The 26,773-nt window shown below is 41.2% G+C and overlaps 2 protein-coding genes across 19 annotated transcripts in view; one reads left to right on the top strand and one right to left on the bottom strand.

Annotated features, from left to right (window-relative positions):
• Positions 1 to 17,615, top strand: part of LOC134359513 (SRSF protein kinase 2-like) — a 230,446-nt gene extending 212,831 nt beyond the window's left edge. For 6 of the 12 annotated variants that reach the window (XM_063072868.1, XM_063072878.1, XM_063072870.1 and 3 more), the window contains one exon: positions 15,736 to 17,613. In XM_063072868.1, the coding sequence (XP_062928938.1) occupies positions 15,736 to 15,920 (185 nt within the window). In that variant the 3' untranslated portion in view covers positions 15,921 to 17,613. Of the gene's footprint in view, positions 1 to 15,735 lie in introns of all 12 variants that reach the window. The other 6 variants (XM_063072874.1, XM_063072872.1, XM_063072873.1 and 3 more) reach the window with 3 other exon arrangements.
• A 5,726-nt stretch (positions 17,616 to 23,341) lies between these two features.
• Positions 23,342 to 26,773, bottom strand: part of kmt2e (lysine (K)-specific methyltransferase 2E) — a 131,803-nt gene continuing 128,371 nt past the window's right edge. For 3 of the 7 annotated variants that reach the window (XM_063072858.1, XM_063072859.1, XM_063072863.1), the window contains one exon: positions 23,344 to 26,681. In XM_063072858.1, coding sequence (XP_062928928.1) covers positions 24,900 to 26,681 — 1,782 coding nt within the window. In that variant the 3' untranslated portion in view covers positions 23,344 to 24,899. Of the gene's footprint in view, positions 26,682 to 26,773 lie in introns of all 7 variants that reach the window. The other 4 variants (XM_063072864.1, XM_063072860.1, XM_063072861.1 and 1 more) reach the window with 4 other exon arrangements.

The following is a 26,773-nucleotide window of genomic DNA, read 5'->3' as shown; positions in this document are numbered from 1 at the left end:
AAGGGAAGTCAAAGCCAACATTAGAGCAAAAGAAAAGGCAGACAGTAGAGCAATAATGAGTGGAAAGTTAGAGGATTGGAAAGCTTTTAAAAATCAATGGAAGGCAACTAAAAGAACAAAGAGAAAAGGTGAGATATGAAGGGAAGCTAGCCAATAATATAAATGCGGATACTAGAAGTATTTTCAGATACATGAAGAGTAAAAGAGGGACAAGAATTGACATTGAACCGCTGGAAAATGACACCAGAGGGCTGGTAATGGGAATTTAAAAAATGGTGGAGAAACTGCAAACAAGAGAGAATCTGCAGATGCTGGAAATCCAAGCAACACACACAAAATGCTGAGGAATGCAGCAGGCCAGATGACATCTATGCAAAAAAAAATGCAGTTGACGTTTTGGGCCGAGACCCTTTGGCAGGACAGGAGAAAAAAAGATGAGTAGATTTTAAAGGTGAAGGAGAGGAGAGAGAAACACAAGGTGATAAGTGAAACCTGGAGGGAGAGGGATGAAGTAAATAGCTGGAAAGTTGATTGGTGAAAGAGATACAGGGTTGGAGAAGGGGAAGTCCATTAAGTGGGGAGAGAAGGTCATGGAAGAAAGAAAAGAAGGGGAGGAGCACCAGAGGGAGGCAATGGGCAGGCAAGGAGATAAAGTGAGAGAGGGAAAAAGCGATGGGGAATGGTGAAGCAGAGATGGGGGTGGGGGTGCATTACCAGAAGTTCGACAAATCGATGTTCATGCCATCAGGTTGGAGGCTACCCAGATGGAATACAAGTTGTTTTTCCTACAATCCGAGTATGGCCTCATTGTGACAAAAGAACATAAGAAATAGGAGCAGGAGTAGCCTGCGCCACCATTCAATAGGATCATGGCTGATCTGGCCATGGACTCATCTCCATCTACCTGCCTTTTCCCCCACAACCCTTAATTCCCCTACAATGCAAAAATCTATCCAACCTTGTCTTAAATATATTTACTGAGGTAGCCTCCACTGCTATATTGGGCGGAGAATTCCACAGAATCACCACTCTCTGAGAAAAGCAGTTCCTCCTCATCTGTGTTCTAAATCTACTCCCCTGAGTCTTGACACTATGTCCCCTAGTTCTAGTCTCACCTACCAGTGGAAACAACTTTCCTGCCTCTATTTTATCTATCCCTTTTGTAATTTTATGTGTTTCTATAAGATCTCCTCTCATTTTTCTGAATTCCAGTGAGTGCAGTCCCAGGCGACTCAATCTCTCCTCATAGTCTAACCCCCTCATCCCTGGAATCAACCTGTTGAACCTCCTGTGCACCACCTCTAAAGCCAGTATATCCTTCCTCAAGTAAGGAGACCAGAGCTGCATGCAGTACTCCAGGTGCGGCCTCACCAGTACCCTGCACAGTTGCAGCATAACCTCCCTGCTCTTAAATTCAATCCCTCTAGCAATGACGACAACATTCCATTTGCCGCCTTCTTGATAGCCTGCTGCACCTGCAGCCAATCTTTTGTGATTCATGGACAAGTACTCCCAAGTCCCTCTGCACAGTAGCATGCTGCAGTGTTTTCCATTTAAATAATAATCTGCTCTTTCATTTTTCCTTCCAAAGTGGATGACTTTGCACTTACCAACATTGTACTCCATCTACCAGACCCTTGCCCACTCACTTACCTATCTATATCACCGTATCTTCTGCGCAACTTGCTTTTCCACTCAATTTCGAATCATCAGCAAACTTGGGTACACTACACTTGGTCCCCTCTTCCAGATCGTTAATGTATATCGTGAACAGTTGTGGGCCCAGCACCGACTCCTGCGGCACACTTATCACCACTGATTGTCAACCAGAGGAACACCCATGTATCCCAACTCTCTGCTTTCTATTAGTTAACCAATCCTCTATCCATGCTAATACATCACCCCCAAAGGAGACCATGGATTGACATATCGGAATGGGAATGGGAAGTGGAATTAAAATGGGTGGCCACTGGGAAATCCCGCTTCTGGCGGACTGAGCGCAGGCACTCACTCACAGCGATTCCTGCCTTTTGGTTGGCTGTGTGGAATAGTCCATATTTCAAGCCTACACTGGTGTCCATCCCCCACTATTCCTATGCTTCATCGATGACTGTGTTGGTACTGCTTTCTGCACCCATGCTGAGCTTGTTGACTTCATCAACTTTGCCTCCAATTTCCCTGCCCTCAGATTTACCTGATACATACAACGACACCTCCCTCCCCTTTCTTGATCTCATTTATCTACTGATGTCTTTTATAAACCTACGGACTCACAGCTACCTAGACTAATACCACTTCTCACCCTGTTGCATTTAAAAACTCCCCTTCTCTCAATTCCTCCGTCTCCACCGCATCCACTCGCAGGATGAGGCTTTTCATTCTAGAACGAAGGAGATGTCCTCCTTTTTTCCCAAAGAAAGGGGCTTCCCTTCCTCCACCATCAATGCTGCCCTCAACCGCATCTCTTCCATTTCACACATATCTGCTCTTACCCCAACCTCCTACCACCCCACCAGCCTTAGCGTCCAGCACATAATTCTCCAGGTCTTCTGCCATGTCCAATGGGATTGATCTCACCACCAAGCACATCTTTCTCTCCCACCCCCAACTTTCTGCTTTCCGCAGGGATTGTTCCCTGCGTGACTCCCTTGCCCATTTGTCTCTCCCCACTGATCTCCCTCTTGGCACTTATCCTTGCAAGCAGAACAAGTGCTATACCTGCCCCTACACCTCCTCCCTCACTACCTACCATTCAGGGCCCCCAACAGGTCCTTTCAGGTGAGGCGACACTTCACCTGTGAGTCTGTTAGGGTCATATACCGTGTCCAGTGGTCCCGATGTGGCTTCCTGTGTATCAGTGAGACCCGACATAGATTGGGAGACCGCTTCACTGAGCACCTATGCTCCATCCACCAGTAGAAGCAGAATTTCCCAGTGGCCACACATTCTAATTCCACTTCCCATTCCCATTCCGATATGTCAATCCATGACCTCCTCTACTGTCATGATGAGGCCACACTCAGCTTGGAGGAACAACACCTTGTACTCCTTCTGAGTAGCCTCTCACCTGATAGCATGAACATCAACTTCTCCAACTTCTGATAATGTCACTCCACCACCCCCCTCCCACTTCACTAGTCGCCATCTCTTTTTCCCTCTCTCATCTTATCTCCTTGCCTGCCCATCACCTCCGTCTGGTGCTCCTCCCTCCCTTTTCTTTCTTCCATGGCTTTCTATCCCCACCTATCAGACTCCCCCTTCTCCAACCCTGTATCTCTTTCACCAATCAACTTCCCAGCTATTTACTTCATCCCTCCCCCTCCCAGTTTCACCTATCACCTTGTGTTTCTCTCTCCTCTCCCCCACCTTTAAAATCTACACATCCTTTTTTTTTTCCAATCCTGTGAAGAGTCTTGACCCGAAACGCCGACCATACTTTTTTTCATCGATGCTGCCTGGCCTGCTGAGTTCCTCCAGCAATTTGTGTGTGTTGCAGTGGACAAACTGACTAAGTATTTTGCATCTTCACTGTGGAAGACACGAGCAGCATGTCAGAAGTTTGAGAGTGTCAGGGGCCAAAAGATAGTATAATCACTATTACTAGGGAGAAGCTGATTGGGAGCTGAAAGATCTGAAGGTATACGAATTTGAATTTATTTAAATATTACATCTACCCCACAATGTGAGGGAGTAAAAATCTTTGCGTTATGACTTTGTCGCAATGTACAGGCATGTGAATTTGTAAGTCTAACAACTTGTTTTAAGTTCCTCGGCATTCCCATCACCGAGGATCTCACATGGTCTGTACATTCCAGCTATGTTGTGAATTAGGCACAACAACACGTCTTTCACCTTAGACGATTGAAGAAGTTTGGCGTGGGCCCCCAAATGCTAAGATTTTTCTATAGGGGCACAGTTGAGAGCATCCAGACTGGCTGCATCACTGCCTAGTATGGGAACTGTACTTCCCTCAATTGCAGGCCCAGTGCATCTGTAGATGTGAACTTCAGGACATTTGCAAAGACAGGTGTGTTTTAAAAAAAAAAGGGCCAAAGGATCATTGGAGACCCAAGTCACCCCAACCACAAACTGTTCCAGCTGCTACCATCTGCGAAATAGTACCGCAGCACAAAAGCCAGGACCCACAGGGTCCGGGACAGCCTCTTCCACCAGGCCATCAGACTGATTAATTCATGCTGATACAATTGTATTTCTGTGTTATATTGACTATCCTGTTGTACATATCATTTATTACAAATTACTATAAATTGCACATTGCACATTTAGATGGAGACATAACGTAAAAGTTTTTACTCATGTATGTGAAGGATGTAAGTAATAAAGTCAATTCAATTGTCAAAAGAAGCTGATTGGTAGCCTGTTGGTCCTGGCTGTACTGCTGCGGTACAGTTTGCTAGCTGAAACAGTTTATAGCTGGGGTGACTGGTGTCCCTGATGATCTTCCAGGCCTTCACAGATGTGCTGGGCTGTCCGTACCACTCTCTGCAGTGCCCAGTGGTCAAGGTTGGTGCAGTTCCCATACCAGTCGGTGATGCAGCTAGTCACTATGCTCTCAATGGTGCCCCTGTAGAAGGTGTTGAGGATCTAGGGGCTCATGCCAAACTTCTTCAGCTACCTGAGGTGGAAGAGATACTGTTGTGCTTTTTTTTGCCACAGCCAGTGTGTACGGTCCAGGTGAGGTGTATACCGAGGAACTTCAAATTACTCACCCTCTCAACTGTAGTCCTATTGGTGTTGATTGGGGTGAGTTTGTCTCCGGTCCTCCTGTAATCCACAATCAGCTTTCTTGTTTTTTGGTTACTGAGGGAGAGGTTGTTATTTTGAGAGCCCATCCTTGCCACCTGTCGGAGATCCGATAGGAAGTCTGGGATCCAGCTGCACCAGGCAGGGTGCAGGCCAAGGTATTTCAGCTTCCTGTCAAGCCTGGAGGGAATTATGGTGTTGATTGCTGAACTGTAGTCCAGGAACAGCATTTTAACATGTGCATCCCTCTTCTCCATGTAAGTGAGGACGGTGTGTAGTGCTGCGGCTGTGGCATCATCGGTAGACCTGTTCTGTTGGTAGGCAAATTGTAGGGGATCCAGTGTGGGTGCTAGCATGCTGCAGATGTAGTCCTTGACTAGCCTCTCAAAGCACTTGCTTATTATTGGTGTGAGTGCAAGAGGGCACCAATTGTTCAGGCATGCTACTTTCTGGAATAAAATCTAGTGGATTCTTGAAAGATCACTACTAATTCCTCCACCATCTCTTGAGCTACCTTGGTTTTCTTAGGTACAGGGATAATGATGGATGATTTGAAATGGGGGCACTACACACTGGGAGATGGAGTAATTAAAAGTGTACATAAACACATCAGACAACTGTTCCGCTTGCACTGGAGCAGATGGACTACACCCCAAGATTCTGAAAGAGGTAGCTCAAGAGATTGTGAAGGCATTAGTAGTGATCTTTCAAGGATCCACTAGATTCTGGAATTATTCTGGAGGACTGGAAAATTACATGTCTCTCCACTCCTTAAGAAGGGAGAGAGGCAAAAGACAGAATATTATCAGCCAGTTAGGCTGACTTCAGTGGTTGAGGAGATGACAGAGTCCATTATTAAGGATGAGGTTTCAGGATACTGTGAGGCACACAATAAAATAGGTCAAAGTCAGCATTGTTTCCTTAAGGGGAAGTCTTGCCTGGTAGATCTGTTGGAACTCTGAGGAAATAACAGGCAGGATAGACAAGAGGGAGAGAATGGATATTTACTTGGATTTTCAGAAGGCCTTTGACAAAACGCCGCATATAAGGCTACAAAACAAGGTAAGAGATCATGTTATTACATGGTCAGAAGACTGACTGACTACCAGAAGGCAAAGATTGGGAATAAAGGGGGTCATTTTGGCTGCCAGTGACCAGTGGTGTTTCACAGGAGTTGTGTTGGTCCACTACTTTTCACATTTTATGTTAATGACCTGGATGATGGAATTGATGGTTTTGTTGTCAAGTTTGCAGATGATACAAATATAAATGGTGGGGCAGGTAGTGTTGAGGAAGCAGGGAGACTGCAGGAGGCCTTGGATCATTAGAATGGGCAAGGAGTTGGCAGATGGAATACAGTGCAGGGAAGTGTGGGGTCATGTAAATAAATCTGATAAAGGAATAAAGGCATAGACTATTTTCTAAATTAGATGAGAATTCAGAAATATTAAGTGCAAAGGGATTAGGGAGTCCTCGTGCAGGATTCCCTAGAGATTAACGTTCAGGTTGAGGCAAAGACAAATGCAATGTTAGCATTGCATTTTGTAAGCAAGAATGTAATGCTGAGATTTTATAAGGCATTAGTCAGACAACATTTTGAGTAGTTTTAGACCCCATATCTAAGAAAGGATATGCTGGCATTGGAAAGGATCTAGAGAAGATTGATGAGAATGATCCCCAGATTTAAAAAGTTAACGTAAGAGGAACAGTTGATGGGTCTGAGCTAAGATACTGGAGTTTAGAAGAATGAGAGGGGATTTCATTAACACCATTGAATATTGAAAGGCTTAATGGGTGCAGATAATGTTATATAATAGTAGGACTGTCCAGGTCAGAGGGCACAGATTCAGAATAGGACATCTCTTGAGAACATAGCTGAGGAGGAATTTCTTTAGCCAGAGGATGATGGATCTGAGGAAATCATTGCAACACACACAATACTGGAGGAACTCATCATCTATGAAAATGAGTAAACAGTCAAATGTTTCAGGCCAAGACCCTTCAACAGGACTTCATGAAAGGGGGTAAGACACCAGAAAAAATAGGTGGGGATGGGTGGTAACAAGGACAAGCTAGAAGGTGATAGGTGAAGCCAGGTGGGTGGGAAAGGTGAATGGCTGGAGGAGTCTGATAGGAGAGTGGACTATGTGAGAAACAGAAGAAGGAGGGCATCAGAGGGAGGTGACCCGCAGATGAGGAGAAGAGGGAAAAAAAGAAAAAAACATTACCAGAAAGAGAAATCAATATTCATGCCATCCGGTTGGAAGCAACCTGGATGGAATATGAAGTGGTGCTCCTCCACCCTAAGAGTAACCTCATTATACGGAAGAGGAGGAGACCATGGATCAAAATGTTGGAATGAGAATGGGGATTGGATTAAATGGTTGGCCAGCTAGAAATTCCATTTTTGGGATGGAGCCAGGGGTGCTTGACAAAGCGGTCCCCCAATTTATGCCATTAGGAGCACCAGATATAATAGGTAGCTCCAACAGATTCGTAGGTGAAGTGTTGCTTCACCCCGGAAGGCCTGTTTTGGGCCTGAATGGACGTGAGGTAAGAAGTGAATGCCCAGGTGTAGCATTGCTCTGTCTTGTAGGTATATGCGCCAGGAGGGAAAATAGTGGGGAAAGACGAATGGACAAGGGAATAACGGAGGGAGATTCCTGTGGAAAACGGATAGTGGTGGGTGGGGGAAAAGGTAAAGATGTGTCTGGTGGTAAGTTCCCATTGAAGATGGCAGAAGTTGTGGAGAATGATGTGTTGGACCAACAAAGTATGGACAAGGGAAGCACAGGAGCGCCTACAGGACTGCTTTGAATCGGTGGACTGGACTGAATTCAGGAATTCATCTTTGAACCTGGATGAGTATGCTGCAGTTGTTACCAACTTCATTAAAACCTGTGTGGATGAGTTAGTGCCCACAAAGACTTACTGTACATTCCCAAACCAAAAGCCGTGGATGAACCAGGAGGTATGTTGTCTGCTGAAGGCTAGATCTGTGGCATTCAAGTTTGGCAATCCAGGCCTCTACCAGAAAACCAGGTATGATTTGTGGAGGGCTATTTCAAGAGTGAAGAGACAATTTCGAATGAGGTTGGAGGTGACATCAGATGTACGGCAACTCTGGCAGGGTCTGTAAGACATTACTTCCTACAAAGCAAAACCCAATAGCATGAATAGCAGCGATGCTTCACTACCAGATGAACTCAACGCCTTCTATGCACACTTTGAAAGGGAGAACACAACTACAGCTGTGAAGATCCCTGCTGCACCTGATGACCCTGTGATCTCTGTCTCAAAGGCTGATGTTAGGCTGTCTTTAAAGAGAATGAACCCTCGCAAGGCAGAAGGTCCCGATGGAGTACCTGGTAAGGCTCTGAAAACCCATGCCAACTAACGAGTGGGAGTATTCAAGGACACTTTCGACCTGTCACTGCAATGGGCAGAAGTTCTCACTTGCTTCAAAAAGGCAACAATTATACCAGTGCCTAAGAAGAATAATGTGGGCTGCCTTAATGACTATTGCCCAGTAGCGCTCACATCGACGGTGATGAAATGCTTTGAGAGGATGGTCGGGGCTAACTGAATTCATGCCTCAGCAAGGACCTGGAATCATTGCAGTTTGCCTATCGCTACAATAGGTCAACAGCAGACGCAATCTCAGTGGCTCTCCACATGGCTTTAGACCACCTGGACCAGTGGACCCCAACCACCGGGCCGCAAAGCATTTGCTACCAGGCCGTGAGGAAACGATATAAGTCAGCTGCACCTTTCCTCATTCCCTGTCACGCACTGTTGAACTTGAACATAGGGTTGCCAACTGTCCCGTATTTGCTGGGACATCCCGTATATTGGGCTAAATTGGTTTGTCCCATACGGGACTGCCCTTGTCCTGTATTTCCTCCGCTAAGGTAGAACATTCCTATGAAACCGTTCGTAAGCGGAAATGGCGTACAGCAAAGAAACAATTACCATTAATTTATATGGGAAAAATTTTTGAGCATTCCCAGACCCAAAAAATAATCTACCAAATCATACCAAATAACACACAAAACCTAAAATAACACTAACATATAGTAAAAGCAGGAATGATATGATAAATACACAGCCTATATAAAGTAGAAATGTATGTACAGTGTAGTTTCACTTAATAGAATCAGGAAGATTAAACCAAAACCAATTTGTAGAAAAAAATTGGCACGTACAGGCATGCGCACACAGGTGCCCGCGCAAGGCTTCATGGTCTTTCTTGGGGTAAACACAAGTGTCCTGTATTTGACTGCTACTTTTGTCCCGTATTTGGGAGTGAGAAAGTTGGCAACCCTAACTGTAAAAGACATGTTGAGGTGAGTTTAACCCTACTTGACCACCACCACCCCCCCCCCCCCCACAGTCGGCCGGTCTGCAAGAATATTGTCAACATTAAACTGGTCCATGGTACAAAAAAAGTTGGGGACCCCCTGGCCTGGACAACACAACACCTACGTCAGGATGCTGTTCACGACTATAGCTCAGCATTTAATACCATCATTCCCACAATCCTGATTGAGAAGTTGCAGAACCTGGGACTCTGTGCCTCCCTCTGCAATTGGATCCTCGACCTCCTAACTGGAAGACCCAGTCTGTGCGGATTGGTGATAACATATCCTCCTCGCTGACGACGAACACTGGTGCACCTCAGGGGTGTGTGCTTAGCCCATTGCTCTACTCTCTATGTACATATGACTTTGTGGCTAGGCATAGCTCAAATACCGTCTATAAATTTGCTGATTATACAACTATTGTTGGTAGAATCTCAGATAGTGATGAGAGGGCGCACAGGAGTGAGATATGCCAACTAGTGGAGTGGTGTCACAGCAACAACCTGGAACTCAACGTCAGTAAGACGCAAGAGCTGATTGTGGACTTCAGGAAGGGTAAGACGAAGGAACACATACCAATCCTTATAGTGGGATGAGAAGTGGAGAGAGTGAGCTGCTTCAAGTTCCTGGGTGTCAAGATCTCTGAGGATCTAACCTGGTCCCAACATATCGATGTAGTTATAAAGAAGGCAAGACAGCGGCTATACTTTATTAGGAGTTTGAAGAGATTTGGCATGTCAACAAATGTACTCAAAAACTTCTATAGTTGTTCCATAGAGAGCATTCTGACAGGCTGCATCACTGTCTGGTATGGAGGGGCTACTGCACAGGACCGAAGGAAGCTGCAGAAGGTTGTAAATCTAGTCAGCTCTATCTTGGGTACTAGCCTACAAAGTACCCAGGAGATCTTTAGGGAGCGGTGTCTCAGAAAGACACCGTCCATTATTAAGGATCTCCAGCACGAAAGGCATGCTCTTTTATCACTGTTAACGTCAGGTAGGTGGTACAGAAGCCTGAAGGAACACACTCAACGATTCAGGAACAGCTTCCGATTCCGATTCCTAAATGGACATTGAATCTATGGACACTACCTCACTTTTTAAAAAAAAAAATACAGTATTTCTGTTTTTGCATTCTTTTTAATCAATTCATTTTTTTTTCTCTGCTAGATTATGTGTTGCATTGAACTGCTGCTAAGTTAACAAATTTCACTTCACATGCTGGTGATAATAAACCTGAATCTGATTCCGGATGCAGAGGCTCATGAGGTAATAGGAGAGGACCCTATCCTTTTAAGATGGGGTGAGCACAGATGTCTGAAAAATGGAGGAGATGCAGGTGAGGGGAGCGTCATTGGTGGAGGAAGAGAAACCCCATTCTTTGAAAGAGAAGGACATCTCTGTTGCATCAGAGACAAAAGGACTGAGAAATATGGAATAGCATTTTTATAGGACACGGTGGAAGAGGCATAGGATAGCCATGGGACTCAGTATGTTTATAAAAGATGTCGGTAGTCAGTTTATCTCCAGAGATGAAGAGAGAAATTGAGAAAGGGGAGAGAGGTGTCAGAAGTGGGCCTGGACATCCATGGTGACGTGGTCAGGACCAGGGAATTGAAAGTTGTTGATAAGATTGACAGATGTAGGTGGGAAGGGACTGAACCAAGGGGGATAGAATGGAGTTGAGATAAGCGGATACGAGTTGTGTGGCAGGAGCAGGCAGAGATGATGGGTACCTGGTCAGGTTTTGTGGATCTTGGGTTGGAGGTAGAAATGAGTAAGGGAACTATGAACTTTATGGCAGTGGATGTGAGGTCTCCAGATTTGATGACGTTAGTGAAGGTCCAGAAGACAGTGGCATGATGGTCTAGAGTGCGGTCCTTTTCAAGGGGTAAGAGAAGGTGCCTGGCCTCAGCAAGGTAGAACTTAGTCCACCACACTACAACAGCACTCCCTTTGCAGGCTTTAAGCAAAGGTTTGTATTGTTGATGAGAGTGTGTGGGTTTGAGGAGGAGAGAGGAATGCTGAGGTCAAGCTGGCTGATGTTTTATTGGTAATTCAACATGAAAAGATCTAGTGCAGGCAGAGATAGGAGAAGGGTTGCAGATAAGAGAAGAGGTTATTGGTGTGAGGTGGGGAATTCATTACCACAAACAATTGTGGAGGCCTTGTCATTGGGTATATTTAAAGTTGAGGTTGATAGGTTTTAGTATGGGTATCAAAGGTTACAGGGAGAAGGCGGGAGAATGGAGTTGAGAGGGAAATAAATAAGACCATAATATATAGGAGCAGAATTAGAGCATTTGGCCTATCGAGTCTGCTTCACCATTTCACTATTGGCTGATCCAATTTTCCTCTCAACCCCAATCTCCTGCCTCCTCCCCATAAAACAGCCATGATTGAATGGCAGAGCAGACTCAGTGGGCCAAATGGCTTTATTCTCCGATGTCTTATTGTCCAAGTTTGCAGGTCACTTAAGCAAGTGGCGAGGAAGGCAAGTGGCATATGGACTTGAATTGCAAGAGTTGGAATTAAGAAATGGGGAAGTTATCTTACAATCAGAGATTATTAATGAGGCAACGTTTGGGTCCCCTTATTTAAGAAGGGGTCTACTGGCATTGAAACCAATATTCAATAGACTAAATACTGGGATGAAAGGGTTATCCTATTACAAGTACCAAAGAAATTTGATCTATTTTCTTGGTAGTTTGGAAGGTTGAGGGGTGATTTTAGTGAAATATATAAAACCTTTAGGGTGCATGTAAAGATGTTTCAGCTGGTGGGCAAATCTTGAACAAGAGGGCAAGATTCAAGAGTCATTTAAAATACAAATGACTGGAAATTTCTTGTAGTAGATGGAGATTGTGGAGACTGTATCATTGAAATATTGAAAGTAGTAGTTTGGTAGATTTTTGAAATATTGGGGAATTGATGACAGTGACAAAGTGCCACAGAAGAGGAGATGAGGACTGGGACAGATTAACCATGATTATATTGAATAGCAGTACAGACTTAAGATACTGAGTGGTGAACTCCTGTGTTCATACGTGATAACCATTTAAAATTAATTGGCAAACATTCCAAACGTTTAAAGACCCAAATATTGCTACTGCAGGGAATTACTTTGTACAATAACCAGGAAAGAAGGCGTGATGATGAATTGATTAAGTTAATCTGAGGTTTAAAAATACCTGACTGAAATTAAACTGGGCTGCTGAAATTAAAATATATTTATTGCAAAGCTATTTTGATTTCAATATAAATTCTCCAAAAAACAGTAGGCAACTAACCTACTGGCAGACAGATTAGGGAGCATTTCTTTAAAGATCCAGATTACTTGCGGCATTTACTTTGCTGAATTGCACATAAATTGAATGATTCTGAGCAATAGATTTGAAGATTTCCATGTCTTAACTTTCATAACGTCTTGTTATATGTGGTGCAACATTCCATCGCTATAAAAAATACCATATTCTTAAGACTTTTAACTTGATCTGCCTTTATGGATCAAAAGGGAAATAATAGATTTGAGTAATCTGGTTTAAGATTGGATCATTTTATTGTTAACTTGGATTTTTCGACAGAGGGTAGGAGAGGGAGAACTGTTCCCATTCCTATGAAGAGGGGCTCAAGTGAAATAACCTATTTTCTTGTGTTGTGCTTAGTTGCCTGATGGACATCTGCTTTAAACATAATACAAATTATCTAGATTTTTATTAGCCCAAAAATATTCTATGTAATCTTTTGAGAGTGTTAAGAGGTGGTTATGAGGCTGTGCAATAAAATTATTTTGTACTAAACATCAATAATCCACTGAAATTGTTGGGAGTTGACAAAACTGGTTGGACAACATTGTAAATAAAGTTAATGTAGACTCTACTTAAAGTATTTGGTACAGTGATGCATCAGAGACTCTTGGGGAAACTTGGTATGAATAAATTTAACAACCCAAGAGGTGGTTTGCTGCAGCTTTCATTGTGATCTGTATTTCACATACCTTGATGTCACAGGCTGCTTCCTTTAAGGTGTGGGGTTTGACTTGAAAATTCCCAGGATGAATAGAAAGCCTATAGTAGAGCAGTTAGTGTGGTGTAAGGAGAGGCTGAACAGATTCAGTTTGTGGTCATCTGGGCTGTAAATATAACAAGCTTGAGTGTTGAGGGTAAAATTAGTGAGTCTGTAGGTCAGTTTTTTTTTGTGGTGAACCAATTGATATCTCGAACAAGACTTCTGCCTTCGGCAAATGCAATTGATGCTTTATGAAATTATGACTTGATAAATTTTTTAGATATGGAGTTTATAAGATGTAACTAAATGTACTCAGATGAGGGGCAATGATGCATCATGAAAACTGACTGATACTAAATGGAGAAAGAGAGCATTGCTGATGCTGGAATCTGGAGCAACAATCCAATTGAATTGTATGTTTTATATGGTGATGACGTGTTACTCGAGTCCCTTTGATTACTCCAGTTGTGCATTGCTGTAGAGCAGGGGTTCCCAACCTGGGGTCCATTGTATAAAAAGGGCTGGGAACACTTGCTGAAGAGGGACTAGGTTTACTATTACGGGTACCATAGCTTTTTGCATATATTTCCATGGAAACTTCAGTGGCACTGTGATTCATTCAGTTTTACTTTAAGGAAATTGAATTGGATTTGAAATTATTATATTGACAGTTAATATTTATATGAACAGTCTTTCAGATTTCAATAAATGAAAGGCCAAGGCAATTTTGGAGGGTTAATATGTCCAGATCATATGCCATAAAGGTAAGGTCTTGGGGAGTGTTGAGAAACAGGATTATAGTGCACAACAAATCTACAGATCCTTAAAAATTGCAGTACAAGTAAAAAGGTAATATAGAAAGCATAGGGAATACTGAGCTTCATTAGTTGAACAAAAGAATATAAAGAGCATGGAGATTAACATGGTGTTTTATAAACTTTGGTTAGGCTACAGCTAGAGCATTGTGTGGAGCTCTGGTCAGACACAATGGGAACAACATGATTAGTAGTGGGTCTGGTGGAAGGGATGCTGAGGAGATTTCTATATTGTCTATTATGAAATTTTTCAATAATGAGATGACACTGGATAGGCTGGGTTTGTTTTGCTCCAGGAGGAAAACAAATCCAGCCCATCCGGAGGATGAACTCATAAAAAGCATCCAGATTAGAGGGGGTACCTGGCCAAGTACTAAAAACCTGTGCTGATAACTGGCTGGAGTGTTCACCAATATCTTTAATGTCTCGCCTTGGCAGTTTGAGATACCGACCTGATTCAATTGACTTCACCTACACCACTGCCCAAGAAGAACATGGTAACCTACATCACTGATGATCATTTTCAGTCGTACTTACATACACAGTGAAGTGTTTTGAGAGGTAGGTTGTGGAATATCTCATATCCTGTCTGAGAAGTGACTTGGATCTGCTCCAATTTGCCTACCATCACAAGAAGTCAACAGTAGGTAACATCTCACTACCTCTTCATTCAATCCTGGAACATTTGGACAGCAAAGATGTACACATCAGAATGGCAACTACAGTTCAGCATTCAATATTGTCATCCCATCAAAACTAATCAATAAGCTTCAAGACCTTGAGCTCATAACTCCTTGTGCAACTGGATCCTGGATTTCCTCACTTGCAGACCACAGTCAGTTCAGATTGGCAACATCATCTCTTCCACGATCTCCATCAGCACAGGTGCACCACAAGGCCGTGTGCTAAACCCCCTGCACTTTACACTTGTGACTGACGGCATGGGTTTAATATCATGAATGAGAAGATAAGAAGGTATTGGTGGGTTTTTTTTCCCCCCAATATACAGAAGGTCATTGCAATCTGATTGCATTTTCTGACAAGGTGGAGGAAGCAGATACACGCAACATTTAAAAAGTATCTTCACAAGCACTTGAATTGTCGAGGCATAGAAAGTTACAGATCTAATACTGGTAAACTGCATTAATGTAGAATCCTGTTGGGAAGTATTTACATGATGTCGAAAGGACCTATTTCTGTGCTGTGTGACTGACTTGCATTGGAACAAAGGTGATGAATTGGTTTTCAGAAAAAGTTGTGATTCTGTAAGTGGTTTAAAAAATTGATTTCAGCAGGATCTGTAAGATTTAGTTTTAAATCATTGCATTGTACATCAGAGAGTAACTAGCATTTTAAATAAACTGAGCAGTGATGTGATCCCTGATGCTAATTCAAATGAGTAGTACGAAGGATGCAAGTATGGAGTGTTTAAAATTCTCAACATTCTGTGGGTTTTAGTGCATGATTGGCAATATAGTATTGTCAAAATTTAATTTATCTTAGGGAAAATCACCTGAAGAGTTAGGTTGATAGTGTGCTCATTCATTTTATTTCAAAGACAAAGTTAAGCACCCCATAAAGATTTTAATATGTATTTCTTAGTTAAAAGCCAAATAATTTGTGATGTGAAATTCCACCTATATATTAATTATGTTATAGGCATCAGTTTATAGAAACTACTTCCATGTTGTAAGAAAAAGTTATTTTATTTCAGGATTTTTTCTTTTCCCAAATGATTTTTAATAAACTCCTGTTATTTCTACTTAATATTTATTATTTTATACACAGGAGAATTACGGCACATTACAAAACTAAAACCCTGGAGCCTATTTGATGTACTTATTGAGAAATATGGATGGCCTCATGAGGAAGCTGTGCAGTTCACTGACTTCTTGCTGCCCATGCTAGAAATGGTTCCTGAGAAACGAGCTTCTGCAGCAGAATGCCTCAGACACCCCTGGCTTGGCTCTTAGCAGCATTTACAACTTTCTTCAGAGAGCTGACGATGTTTATCATGGACCCAGCAAAGTGGCAAACTCTGAAGCATCGGGGTGTAATTCCAAGCCTCCAAGATCAGGCCGCTTTTCACTCAAGTACAGTTAATGTTTGAACTTTTGCTTTTGTGCATTGTGTTTTTGGGAAGGGTAGTTTTGTCTTTAGCGAGAGGTAGCTGACTCTGCTGAAAACACTTAACATGTCTTGATGCTTTGTTTCTTGTGTCGCCTGACCATCTCATGTTGAATTTCCTAACTTGAAAGTAATAAGATTTTTTTTCATGCATTTGGATATTTTTTGTACTTATTTATGAAAATTGTTTTAGCTGATGAGTATTAATATTGAATGATAAGGTAGAGGGGAGATGCTACTATATAAGGTAAGGAAGTAGCTGAGATATTGCAAAGAGCTGTACAATTGTATCCAATGGAAAAGAAGCATTATTCTTGTAAAATCTGTAGATTTTCTTGTAAAATATCTTTCCATATAATACAGAAATGGGACTTAACCTATAATATTTTCATGAATGACTTGTGCTGAGAGAATGCATGTTTTGGAGCTTATTTACTTACAAATGAGGCTGTATAATTTTTATGTTGGCTCAGAGTTAAATATTGTTTTGCTGGGTACTGTGTTTATTAATGCCTTGTAAGTAATTTTGCAAACTAACCAGACTTTCAGAAATACATTAGTCCTATTTCAGTCCTCTAAAGGAGGCAAATTGCTTGGTTGCATTGCCCATTTTGTAATCATTGCAATAGTCCTAATTGTCTATCATTATTTATGAGTTCCCAAAAAAAGTTATCCTCCACAAAGTTTTACCTTTTTTTAAAATTTCTTACTGTGCTTCAGCATTGTGGGGTATATATCCAAGGAAAAGATTTGTGATCTGTACTTAAGCTGCAAAAGGAACAAAAATGAAAACATGATTTTTCTATGTGCAGATTTAATATTTTGTCACAAAAGATTATATGTTAAAATGTTTTGCTGTTAGTACAGAGATGATACTAATTGATATTAAAATAAAAGTGAATATGTTAAAACTTGGTTTAAAATAACTTGCTATATAGCAAACCCTACAGATTTGCATAAAAGGAAAGTTGACCTTGGTCTGTTTACAGCTTTGCTTTCTCAGCATCAGACAGTGGCACAACAAATTGCACTGGTCTTTGTAGTTTTTTCAGGGATTAACAATGTAAATAGATTTTTTTTTAAATCATTCATGGAAGCATTGAATTCTCAAAATGTTAGTTCGAGTATTTGAGTTGCTGTGTGTAATTAAAAAATTTATTAGATAGCAAATGTGGTCAAATTGCAATTCAGGCATGTTCTCTCATCAGTAGTAAGATTTTCTACTTGTTGGGTCTTCAGGTGTGCACTAACCTCTAAACGGTCAATGATGTGAAAGTAGACTGACTAGTTTTATTCTGATTGTCCACTTTAATTATGGTGCCACTATTTCTAAATCTACCAGTTGCTGGTTTATCCATCTGCCTTTGCAATAACTAGATTGTGGATAAATAATTCTGGTATTGTAACAATAGCAAATGTTTTGAGGTGCTTGTGACTGTCTAATTAAACTGTTTTGTTTCCACAAGTCGTGTTGCTTATTGGAATGGCAATGGCAAGATAATTTACAATAATAAATTATTTAGCTGCACATAGAATGCTATATGTATGATTTTGGAATAATATTTAAATCCAAAATGTCTAGAGTCTTGTTGACATTTAAAACTAATAATGCCTTCATTTGGTCTGTTCCCAATACATCATCATCCAACAATGGGAAAATATTCAGTTGTTTTGTCATATTTAATTCCCTTTTCTAATTACAGCCCAATTTTTTTTTTCCATTTTTATTCTTGTCATCAGCATAGGCTTTTTGGTAGCTCACCTTAGCTTGTAATGTGATCTTGCTGGGATGCTCATCACTTGTTCTCTGCTCCTGGTTAAGAAGGCAGTCATTGTTTGACTCACCCATTATGATAGACATCCTCTTGAAAAATTAAGCTGGAATTTCTTCAGGTATTCCATGTCTTCCAAAGTTCATTCATATTTCCTATTTAATTAGTTAACTTTGTTCAGGTGATTAATTTCAAGTTCAGGCATGGAGGTTGGGTAAGTATATATACAAAGTGCCTTCAGGATAATGTAAATTTGGGATTACCTATTGTTCATTTGCTGGTTGCTTTCACTGTGTCACTTCAGGTTGCAGTGCAGGTTTTTGCGAGTGTATGTACCTTGTGGCTTTTGCTCCCTCTTTGAAACTTGTGAAATTGTTTTTGTCTTCTTACAACATTAGTACTCCTAACTAGTTATGCTTTGTTGGTCCCAGTCAGCCTACAAAGGAGAGGTTAACATCCTGACACAATGGTGCCAAGATAACAACTTCTCCCTCAATGTCCAAAAAACAATAGAGCTGATGGTGGATTACAGGAGGAACGAACATCTATGGGCCTGCAGCTGAGAGAGTGAGTAGCTTCAAGTTCCTCAGAAAACACATCACCAAGCCTACCTGGACTATACACACTGGCTTTGTGGCAAAAAAAAGCACACCAGTGTCTCTTCCACCTCAGATGACTGAAGAAGTTGAGTATGAGCCCCCAAATCCTTAAGATACTCTACAGGGGCACCACTGACAGCATACTGACTGGCTGAATCACTGCCTGGTATGGGAACTGCACCAACCTTGATCGCTGGGCACTGTAGAGAGTGGTACGGATGGCCCAGCACATATATGGAATTGAACTTCCCTCCATTGAGAACATTTATAGCAGCAGGTAAAGGAAGAAGGCCTGGAAGATCACTGGGGCCACCAGTCACCCTGACCATAAACTGTTTCAGCTGCTTTTATCTGGCAAATGGTACCACAGCGTTAAAGCTAGAGCCAACAGGCTACAAGACAGCTTCTTTCTACAACTCATTACACTTTTAAATTCATGTCTGTACATTGCAATGGTGTCATAACACAAAGATTTCTACTCCCTCACTGTGTGGGATGGATGTAAGATTTAAGTAACTTCTAGTCATTTGATGATTAAAAACAGCATTTTCCTCCACTTTGAAAAGTTGCCCCAATTCATTTCACTTCTGTTTATCTAATTGTAATCAGTGTCTCTAGAAATGGTTTCCTCCCAGCCTCTTCAACTCTAGTATTTCATCTTTTCTGTTTCTTTCTTAGCTTTATTCTGCCCATTATGCCTAAACATGGAGTTAGTTCCACTTAAATTCTGATGATTTAAGCAGGGCTTGTGCTACTATTCCACTGGAATGAGTCATATTTTCCCCAACTTAAGTTTTATTACTTTCCTGGTTACTGCCTTAAGCTGAACCAGAATTTGTAGCTTTTGTGACCATTGTATTATTCTCACTACTACCTGTGTGGTAGGAACATTTCTAGTCCCATTCCTCTGAGTACTGGCACTCCCCAGGGCTGTGTGTTCAGCCTGCCTGTGTCACAGGATTCAGCTCAAACTGTGCCCATCAAGCTTGTGAATGAACCCATCAACGATGTTGAGTTGGAGTACACAGAGGAAGTGGAGTGGCTGGTAGACTGGTGTGAGAACAACAACATAAGTCTGAATGTGGAGAAGACTAAGGCAATCATTGTGGACTGCAGGAAGGGCAGATGAATGAACCCCCTCTGCAAATACCTGGTTTCTCCGTAGAGAGAGTTAGGTACACCAAGTTCCTGGGAGCTCACGTCACGGATGACTTCACCTGGTCCCTCAATATCACCTCCCTGAATAAGAAGACACAGCAGTGTCCCCAGCAGGTATGGGACCAGCTGAGCATAGGACTGGAAGTCCCCATGAGGACTGTGAGAACAACTGAAAGGATCTATCTACCCACCATCTATCGGAGACATTTATCAAGGGTGCTGCATACGCAGGGCTCTATTATCAAGGATCCTGCCCATCCAGCATTCTTTGACTTTCTATCATCAGGGAGCAAACTCTGCGTAAAAACAAGAACAGTCGGGATGGGAAAGTTTCTTCCCTAAGGCCATTTGGGCTTCTGAACTCCCTGCCGCCTCACATTTGAAGTAGCGCCTGACAATACTTAATTTATGCAATTTTAGTTTTTTTTATGCGTAATTCATCTGCAGATTTTTTCCTGACTTTCCAAGTTATTGTGTTTATATATGTGTTACGTGTACTATGTTTTACAACCTGGTTTGGAGAAATAAGTCGTTTGACAATATACATGTAAATAATTAAATGACAATAAACTTGACTTGTCCGCAATTTGCCACAAATCTTTTATAATATCTTCACCCAATTCCAATCAAAAAACTGCGGTTGCTAAAGATCTTTTAAATGGAAGTCTTTGAAGCACCAAGTTAACCAACAACTGCAGAAAAAAAGAGCTAAAAAGAATGAGATGGAGTTAACATTTCATGTACTGTATGTGACAAAGCTTCCTTCTTCCCTCTATAAGTCAGACTTATTGGTTTTTGCTCAATTTTAGGATTATGATACTAATATTACACATGACTGATTATTTCATTACAATAAATTCATTTAACCAAGGAACTACATTGTCAGAATCCCTTTGTGTTGTATACATATTTGGCCTTCGCTTGGTAAGGTTGAAAGAAATTGAACCAATTCTATTTTTGGAACAGCCATTTATAACAGAAGATTCTGTGGATTTTAGGTAATAGCACATTAACATGCTGGTAGTCGCCTCGTCTCTCTAACTTTATGCTGCTTCTGTCTATTCTCACAAGTCTCGTCACTATTACCTTTTATTGCTTAATCAAGAGCTACATGCTAGCAATTTTTAAATTGGCACATTTTTATGGTACTTCACTGCTATGCTCTTCCTCTTTCAAGAAACTCCTTTGTAATCCTGGCTGAACTGGGATCTTCTATTTTTGGGGTCTTAGGTATTCCCATATATAATTGCTCTTAAAAATATATCTTAAAATTACCTTCCGTGAAAAGCATTGGTTTGTATCTGATTATCTGTTTTTAGTGTCTTTAAATGAAACTTGTATGAAGCACACAGGGATATTTTGCAAAGCACTATGAGAGTGAGGGGCCTAGGGATAGATTGAGTGGAATCAAATTGAAAGGGATGATGGGCAAAGGAAACCAGCTGGCTGGCATAGAGACTGGAAGGTGATTGGAGGAATTAATATGTGTGTGGTGAGGAAACATCAAGGGTATGAATTTTTCAATTTCCAACAGTATCTCCTTACAACTCAAGAAACCATTGTTCATGCCACTGACTTGTAAGGCACCCAAGGAGTGTCCTTCCAACTTGCATTTGGCCTCTCCATAGCAATGAAAAAGGCTGAGGTGAGAGCAGGAGGGAGAGTTAAAATGACATACAACCAGAAATTCGAGATTTCCATTACAGACAGAACTTGTGTAGTCCACAGAATGTTCACATTGCCTCTTTGGTACTATTAATGCAGAGGAAGCTAGGTGGGAAGAGGTGCAGATGAACATCTTCCTCAATTGGAGGTGGTGGTTAGGTCCCTGATTGGTGCTCGGGGAGGGGGAGGGGAAGGAAGAGGGGTGAAGAAGCAAGTGTTACACCTAGAAGTGCAAAGGAAAAGGCGAGGTGAGTGGCTATAATGGATGGACCAGGGAATTATAGAGATGATCCTTGGGAAAAAAAAATATCTGAGGGGGGGTGTTGAAGAGAAAGTGAAGGCAAGATTACTTGGGAGCTGGTGGAAATGGCAAAGGATTGCATGTTGTTTGCAGAGGCTGCTGAGGTGGAGAAGAAAGAAAACATTATTTTGAGGGAGAGCAAGACCAGACTTGTGGGATGTGAAAGAAATCGGTATGAGGGTTCCATTAACTGGTAGAGGAATTGAGAAAAGTAGATTGCATCCTTGACTGAAGCAGGGTGGGTGCTGGTATAATCAAAGTAGATAGAGGGAGACAAAGATGATGGCAGTAGCCCATGTGATCCAGGAAGTGTCAGAGATAATAAAATTATATTTGAAATCACAGTATAGTGGTCCTCTTTCTCCCCTCTGGTTCTACCTATCACCTACCAGCCTCTATTCCCCTACCCTTCCCTCTATACTACCAATATTTCAACATTTCCAGTATAGGGTCTTCACCTCAAACATCATCTTACACTACTTGCTTCCACAGATTATGCTTAACTTGTTTTCCTTCCAGCATCTGGAGTTTGCTTTTCACATCTGATTAAAAAGATTGTTAACCATATAGTGGGAGGAAATCCTATTAAGAATACTATATAGACATTTATCTCATTGTAAACAGAACTATTAAAGTAGTAGCAGAAGGCAATCTATTGTAGGAAAATTAGACATAATAAAACTTAATAAGATGCTACTAAAAATCAAGATTGAGAATAAAATGAGAGGGGTATAATGGGGAGGGGGTGGCAGGAGAGTACTTATTAGAGATAACTATGGCAATAGAAGAAAATCAAACTTAATGAAGACAAAAATAGAATCCATACAGATTGAGATAAAAGATGATGATCAATCACATTACTGGCATGGTAAACCATGTTATGCCTTTTGTAAATACTGCCATACAACATTATTTTTCTGAGATTTCTTATCCATCAACATTTCACCTGAATCAGGATTTCTCTCTCCCCCCCCCCAGAAATGGTGAGACAAGTTTAATAATAAATCATAATTAATGAATTTATATTGCATCAAGGCTTAATCATAGAACATGAAACTGTAAGTGCCTTAGTAATGGTACCTAAAATTCACTGCTTAAAGTTAACGTAGAAAATACAATATCCCAGCAGCTCAAAGCCGAGATAATTATACAGAATAAAAGTTTCTAAAGTAAAGAATAACTACTTGAGAATTGAAAGGATTTTTTAGTTTGAAGAGCAAGTTCAAAACTAAGGTGTTATTTTCTTAAACTTTTTAAAAACCCCCAAATCATCCATTCTTACCCAGAAAGTACTTATGACATCCTGTGGAAATTAATGCTGACCTCAATAGAATCTACACTGGTGGTGAATACCTTTCACACAGTTGCAAAATGATCTTGTGTATTTCTCAGAATGTTATATCCTTGAGATTAAGTGCCAATATTCAATTTATACTCTGGAAAATGCATTGGATATGTTACCCAAATGGTTTTTTGTCCAAAGAAAATCAACCTAAAATAATCTGGACTTGCATTCTTTGTGCATCTTGCATCATCCCCACATTTCGTAAAAAAAATTTGACCTTTGGTAGCTGTTCAAGACCATGGACATTTCACAGCATTTTGGACTTGTACTCTCACCCGTACATGCCCTAGCAGTAATAAGCATATAGCTGCAGCTGCCAAGCAATGCTCATTTGACTCGCTCCTCAGTCATAATAGTCCTCAGTTAATGAACCACATTCTACATATTAATTTGAATAACTTGTTAATTCTTATATTCATGGATGATAGATTTCTTTAATTTCTGCAGTTCAGTTTACAGCTATATCTAATCTAGAATAGCTTGCATATTTTTAATCCTTTAAGAGATCTGAAATATTTTAGCATGGGGGAGAAAAGACAACTAGCCCAACAATCCTATGCTGGTTCAATACAAGAGTGCTCTGATCAGTTACATTCTGGTAATGCTGCAATTACACCGTTACCTCGAACATACTTCAAAATTACCATCTTGTTTTTACCTTTTATATACTACCCCAATTCACAATGGGATATCTGAAATCTATTTAACCTGCTGATAACAAGCAGCAAATGTTCTGCAATTTACTTAAGCTCACAGAAAGAGTCAATGGCAGAATTGCTGTGAAATAAATGTGTAAATAAATAAGTGCACACACATATATATAGATTCATTTATGCAGGCAATCAGTTATAAAATGGTTTTTTTTTAAACTTTATCTTGTGTATACAAACCTATGTTATTTACCATTTTTGCTGACAGCACATTACCCTTATTGGAGTTTTGATTTGCCATCTCTTCCCCTATTCATTTGGGTTCATTAAACAGTGGCAAGATCAAGAACTAACAATGAAATACAGTTAAACAAAAGTAAGAATAAATATTAATCCAGTGCCTTTCTGCTATCCTGTAATATTAAGTATGCATATTAATACAAAACTTTAAGAATGTAGGTTTAAAATGTATATAACACAAAATCCTAAGTCCACATTTGTCATTTGTAAAAAAATGCAATTTACTGTGATTTATTAACATGGATTAAAATGCCCAGTGCTGCAATGTGACAGTATCTTAAAAAAATTAAAATTCTTATACTAAGCTCACAAAGAACATACACATTTTTGCAAAGGGACTCAAATGTACAACAGTATTCAAAAATGGGGCAGAAGCATTGGCGAGTGTTTTTTTTTACAAAGGAAAAAGTAAATACACAATTATTTACATAACATCTGCAGAAGAAATTAGAAATAATCTATACATTAAATTACTTTCCTACAAATAACCAATAAAGTAAAAGAACCACACTGCAATGTCTCAAAACCAATATTGCATTGTCCTGCTATACTTTAATAGTATGCAAAAAATTTTACTACAGAAAGAAATTGAACAAAAATAAGTAAATTGCTTGAGTGCCAACACTCCTTCGAAGTGCAGATATATTTAACATACTTGAATAAAAAAATTTATACAAAACATTCAATAAATGCATTTTTAAATGCAACAATAAAATACTAAATTACAATTTTGAGCCAACCTGTGCACTACAATATCAGATAGGATGGCTGGAATGTCTACTTACAAAATAAAATTTAAAATGTTTTTTTTGTCCCACTGGCTTCACAAACATATATGTACAACTCCAACAGGAGTAAAGTGTTCTTAAGAATCAAGAACAGTTATGAAAGACAAACAAGGATGAGCACTGGTTTTAAGTTTATTACAATCTCTAACTTACAAGTCTTAAGAAGTATCTTCAAAAGATACATTACATAAAATATTTACATCTTATTTTACAGAATTATGTTCAAAATGGGTTACACAGCCCCATTTCAGTGCCATCCTGAGCTGTGAAAGTTATTTTGCTGGAAAGATGGTGGTAACTGTGGCCTGGGCACAGAAATTTGTTGGGGTAATGCAGGGATCTGTTTAAGTCCTTGACCCACATGTGGAAGCGACACCACACTAGGGGATGGAGGATGGAATCCTGGGCTTGCAAGTGCCGCAATATTATTTGCTCCTTGTGACTGGTGGTGTGAGCCTTGTCTTGGCAGTGAATGGTGAGATCCTGACCCTGCAGGTGGAAGTGCAGATCCTAGATGATGTGTAGGATGGTGACCCAAAGTTTGATGGGCCCCTGGTGGATGATGATGTGGTCCTTGAGAAGTTGAATGATGAGATGCTTGTCCTGGGGAAACATGGTGTCCTGTTCCATGGACTGGAGCTGGTGGTGGTGGGGGTGGTGGTGGTGGCGGTGGAGGAGGAGGAGGTGGTGCGGAATTAAGTGCAAGTTGATGTGGTGTTGCAGTTCCAGAAGCTGGTAAACATTGCAGTCCAGTTGCAGAAGGTGGAGGGTGATGGGGTGTTGGCCCAGGTGGTGGGGGTGGTGGTGGATGATGTCCTGAAGTTTGAGCGTGTAGTAGTTGCCCCTGGGTTGGTGGTACTGGATGGACTGTACTGGTTACATGTGGCAACGGTGGTGGGTGCTGGGTCTGTCCTTGAGGTGGAGGATGTGAAAGAGGCAGAAGATGTGATCCTGATCCGGGTGACTGAGACACTGAAGAAGGTGGCTGTGTTGCCGATGTTGAGGAAGTGTGATGCAGACCAGAACTCACAGATGGAGGATATTGTCCTGTAGACGACGCATGATGTACAGAAGCAGCTACTGCTGATTGTGTCCCAGAAGATTGCAATAAAGCAGAACCTGGAGACTGTGCAGGACCTTGGTGTAAAATCGTCACAGGAGAAGATGGAAGTAAACTGGATCCAGGCAAATTTTGGGTAGAACTTGGAGCAGGAGAAAATGCTCCTTGCTGGAGAACATTTGTTCTTGGCTGACTGAAGGTTTGAAAGCTCCCAGAAGTTTGCTGGTTTTGATAATAGGTGGGTGGTGGTGGTGGTGGTGGTGGAGGAGGAGGTGGCGGTGGTGGCGGTGGCACACTGCTGCTTGAATGTTGCTGGCTGAACTGACTCAGACCAGGCTGATGACTTGAAGGTGCTGCAGATGAAGAATAAAATGTTGCATTTGTCTGCTGCTTTTGTGCTAAATTCCCAGGTTGTGATGATTGATAGTACACTTGCCCCACTGTGACAGGGGTTAAAAAGGATCCTCGGTGTGATGTGACCTGTGCAGTTCCCACCTGAGGTGACTGTGAATGAATTGTCCTGTAGGATGATCCCAGAAGCTGCGACTGAGACTTTGGCGAATGCAAAAGCGTATGAGGCTGTGGTTGAGAACTTGATGGTAGGTAGCTGGACATTCCAGGCGTGTGAGAGGCTGGAGGTTTAATAGTCTTCTCAGAATGTGATGGAAGCACAGGACACTGAGCCTTCAATGGAAGCTGAGATGGCTGAACACTAGATGGTTTTACGGAATTCTGGGATTGTAGTGGACATGGATGTTGTGAATGATGTGGATTTCCAGATTGGCTGGCAAAATTAGTTTTTGTTACTGGCTGGGAATCATACTGAAAATGGAGCTTCTGTTGTGCCTCAGATTTAGGTTGATTTAAATTAGAAGTCTCAGTTATATTAATTGTACTCTCAGCTTGGGAAGCCTTTGCCTGCAGCTTTACATGGGACTGGGAGGAAACTGGAGGCGGTGATGGACAAGGCTGTTGAGTTAAAATACAAGATTTTAAAAATCAATAAAACTGAACACAGGACACAGAACAAATTGTTCAATGGTGTACTGTCTAATAAGTTA

Source organism: Mobula hypostoma, chromosome 20 (genome assembly GCF_963921235.1).
Source record: "Mobula hypostoma chromosome 20, sMobHyp1.1, whole genome shotgun sequence".
Taxonomy (NCBI): Eukaryota; Metazoa; Chordata; class Chondrichthyes; order Myliobatiformes; family Myliobatidae; genus Mobula; species Mobula hypostoma.
This window is presented reverse-complemented; position numbering and strand designations above follow the sequence as displayed.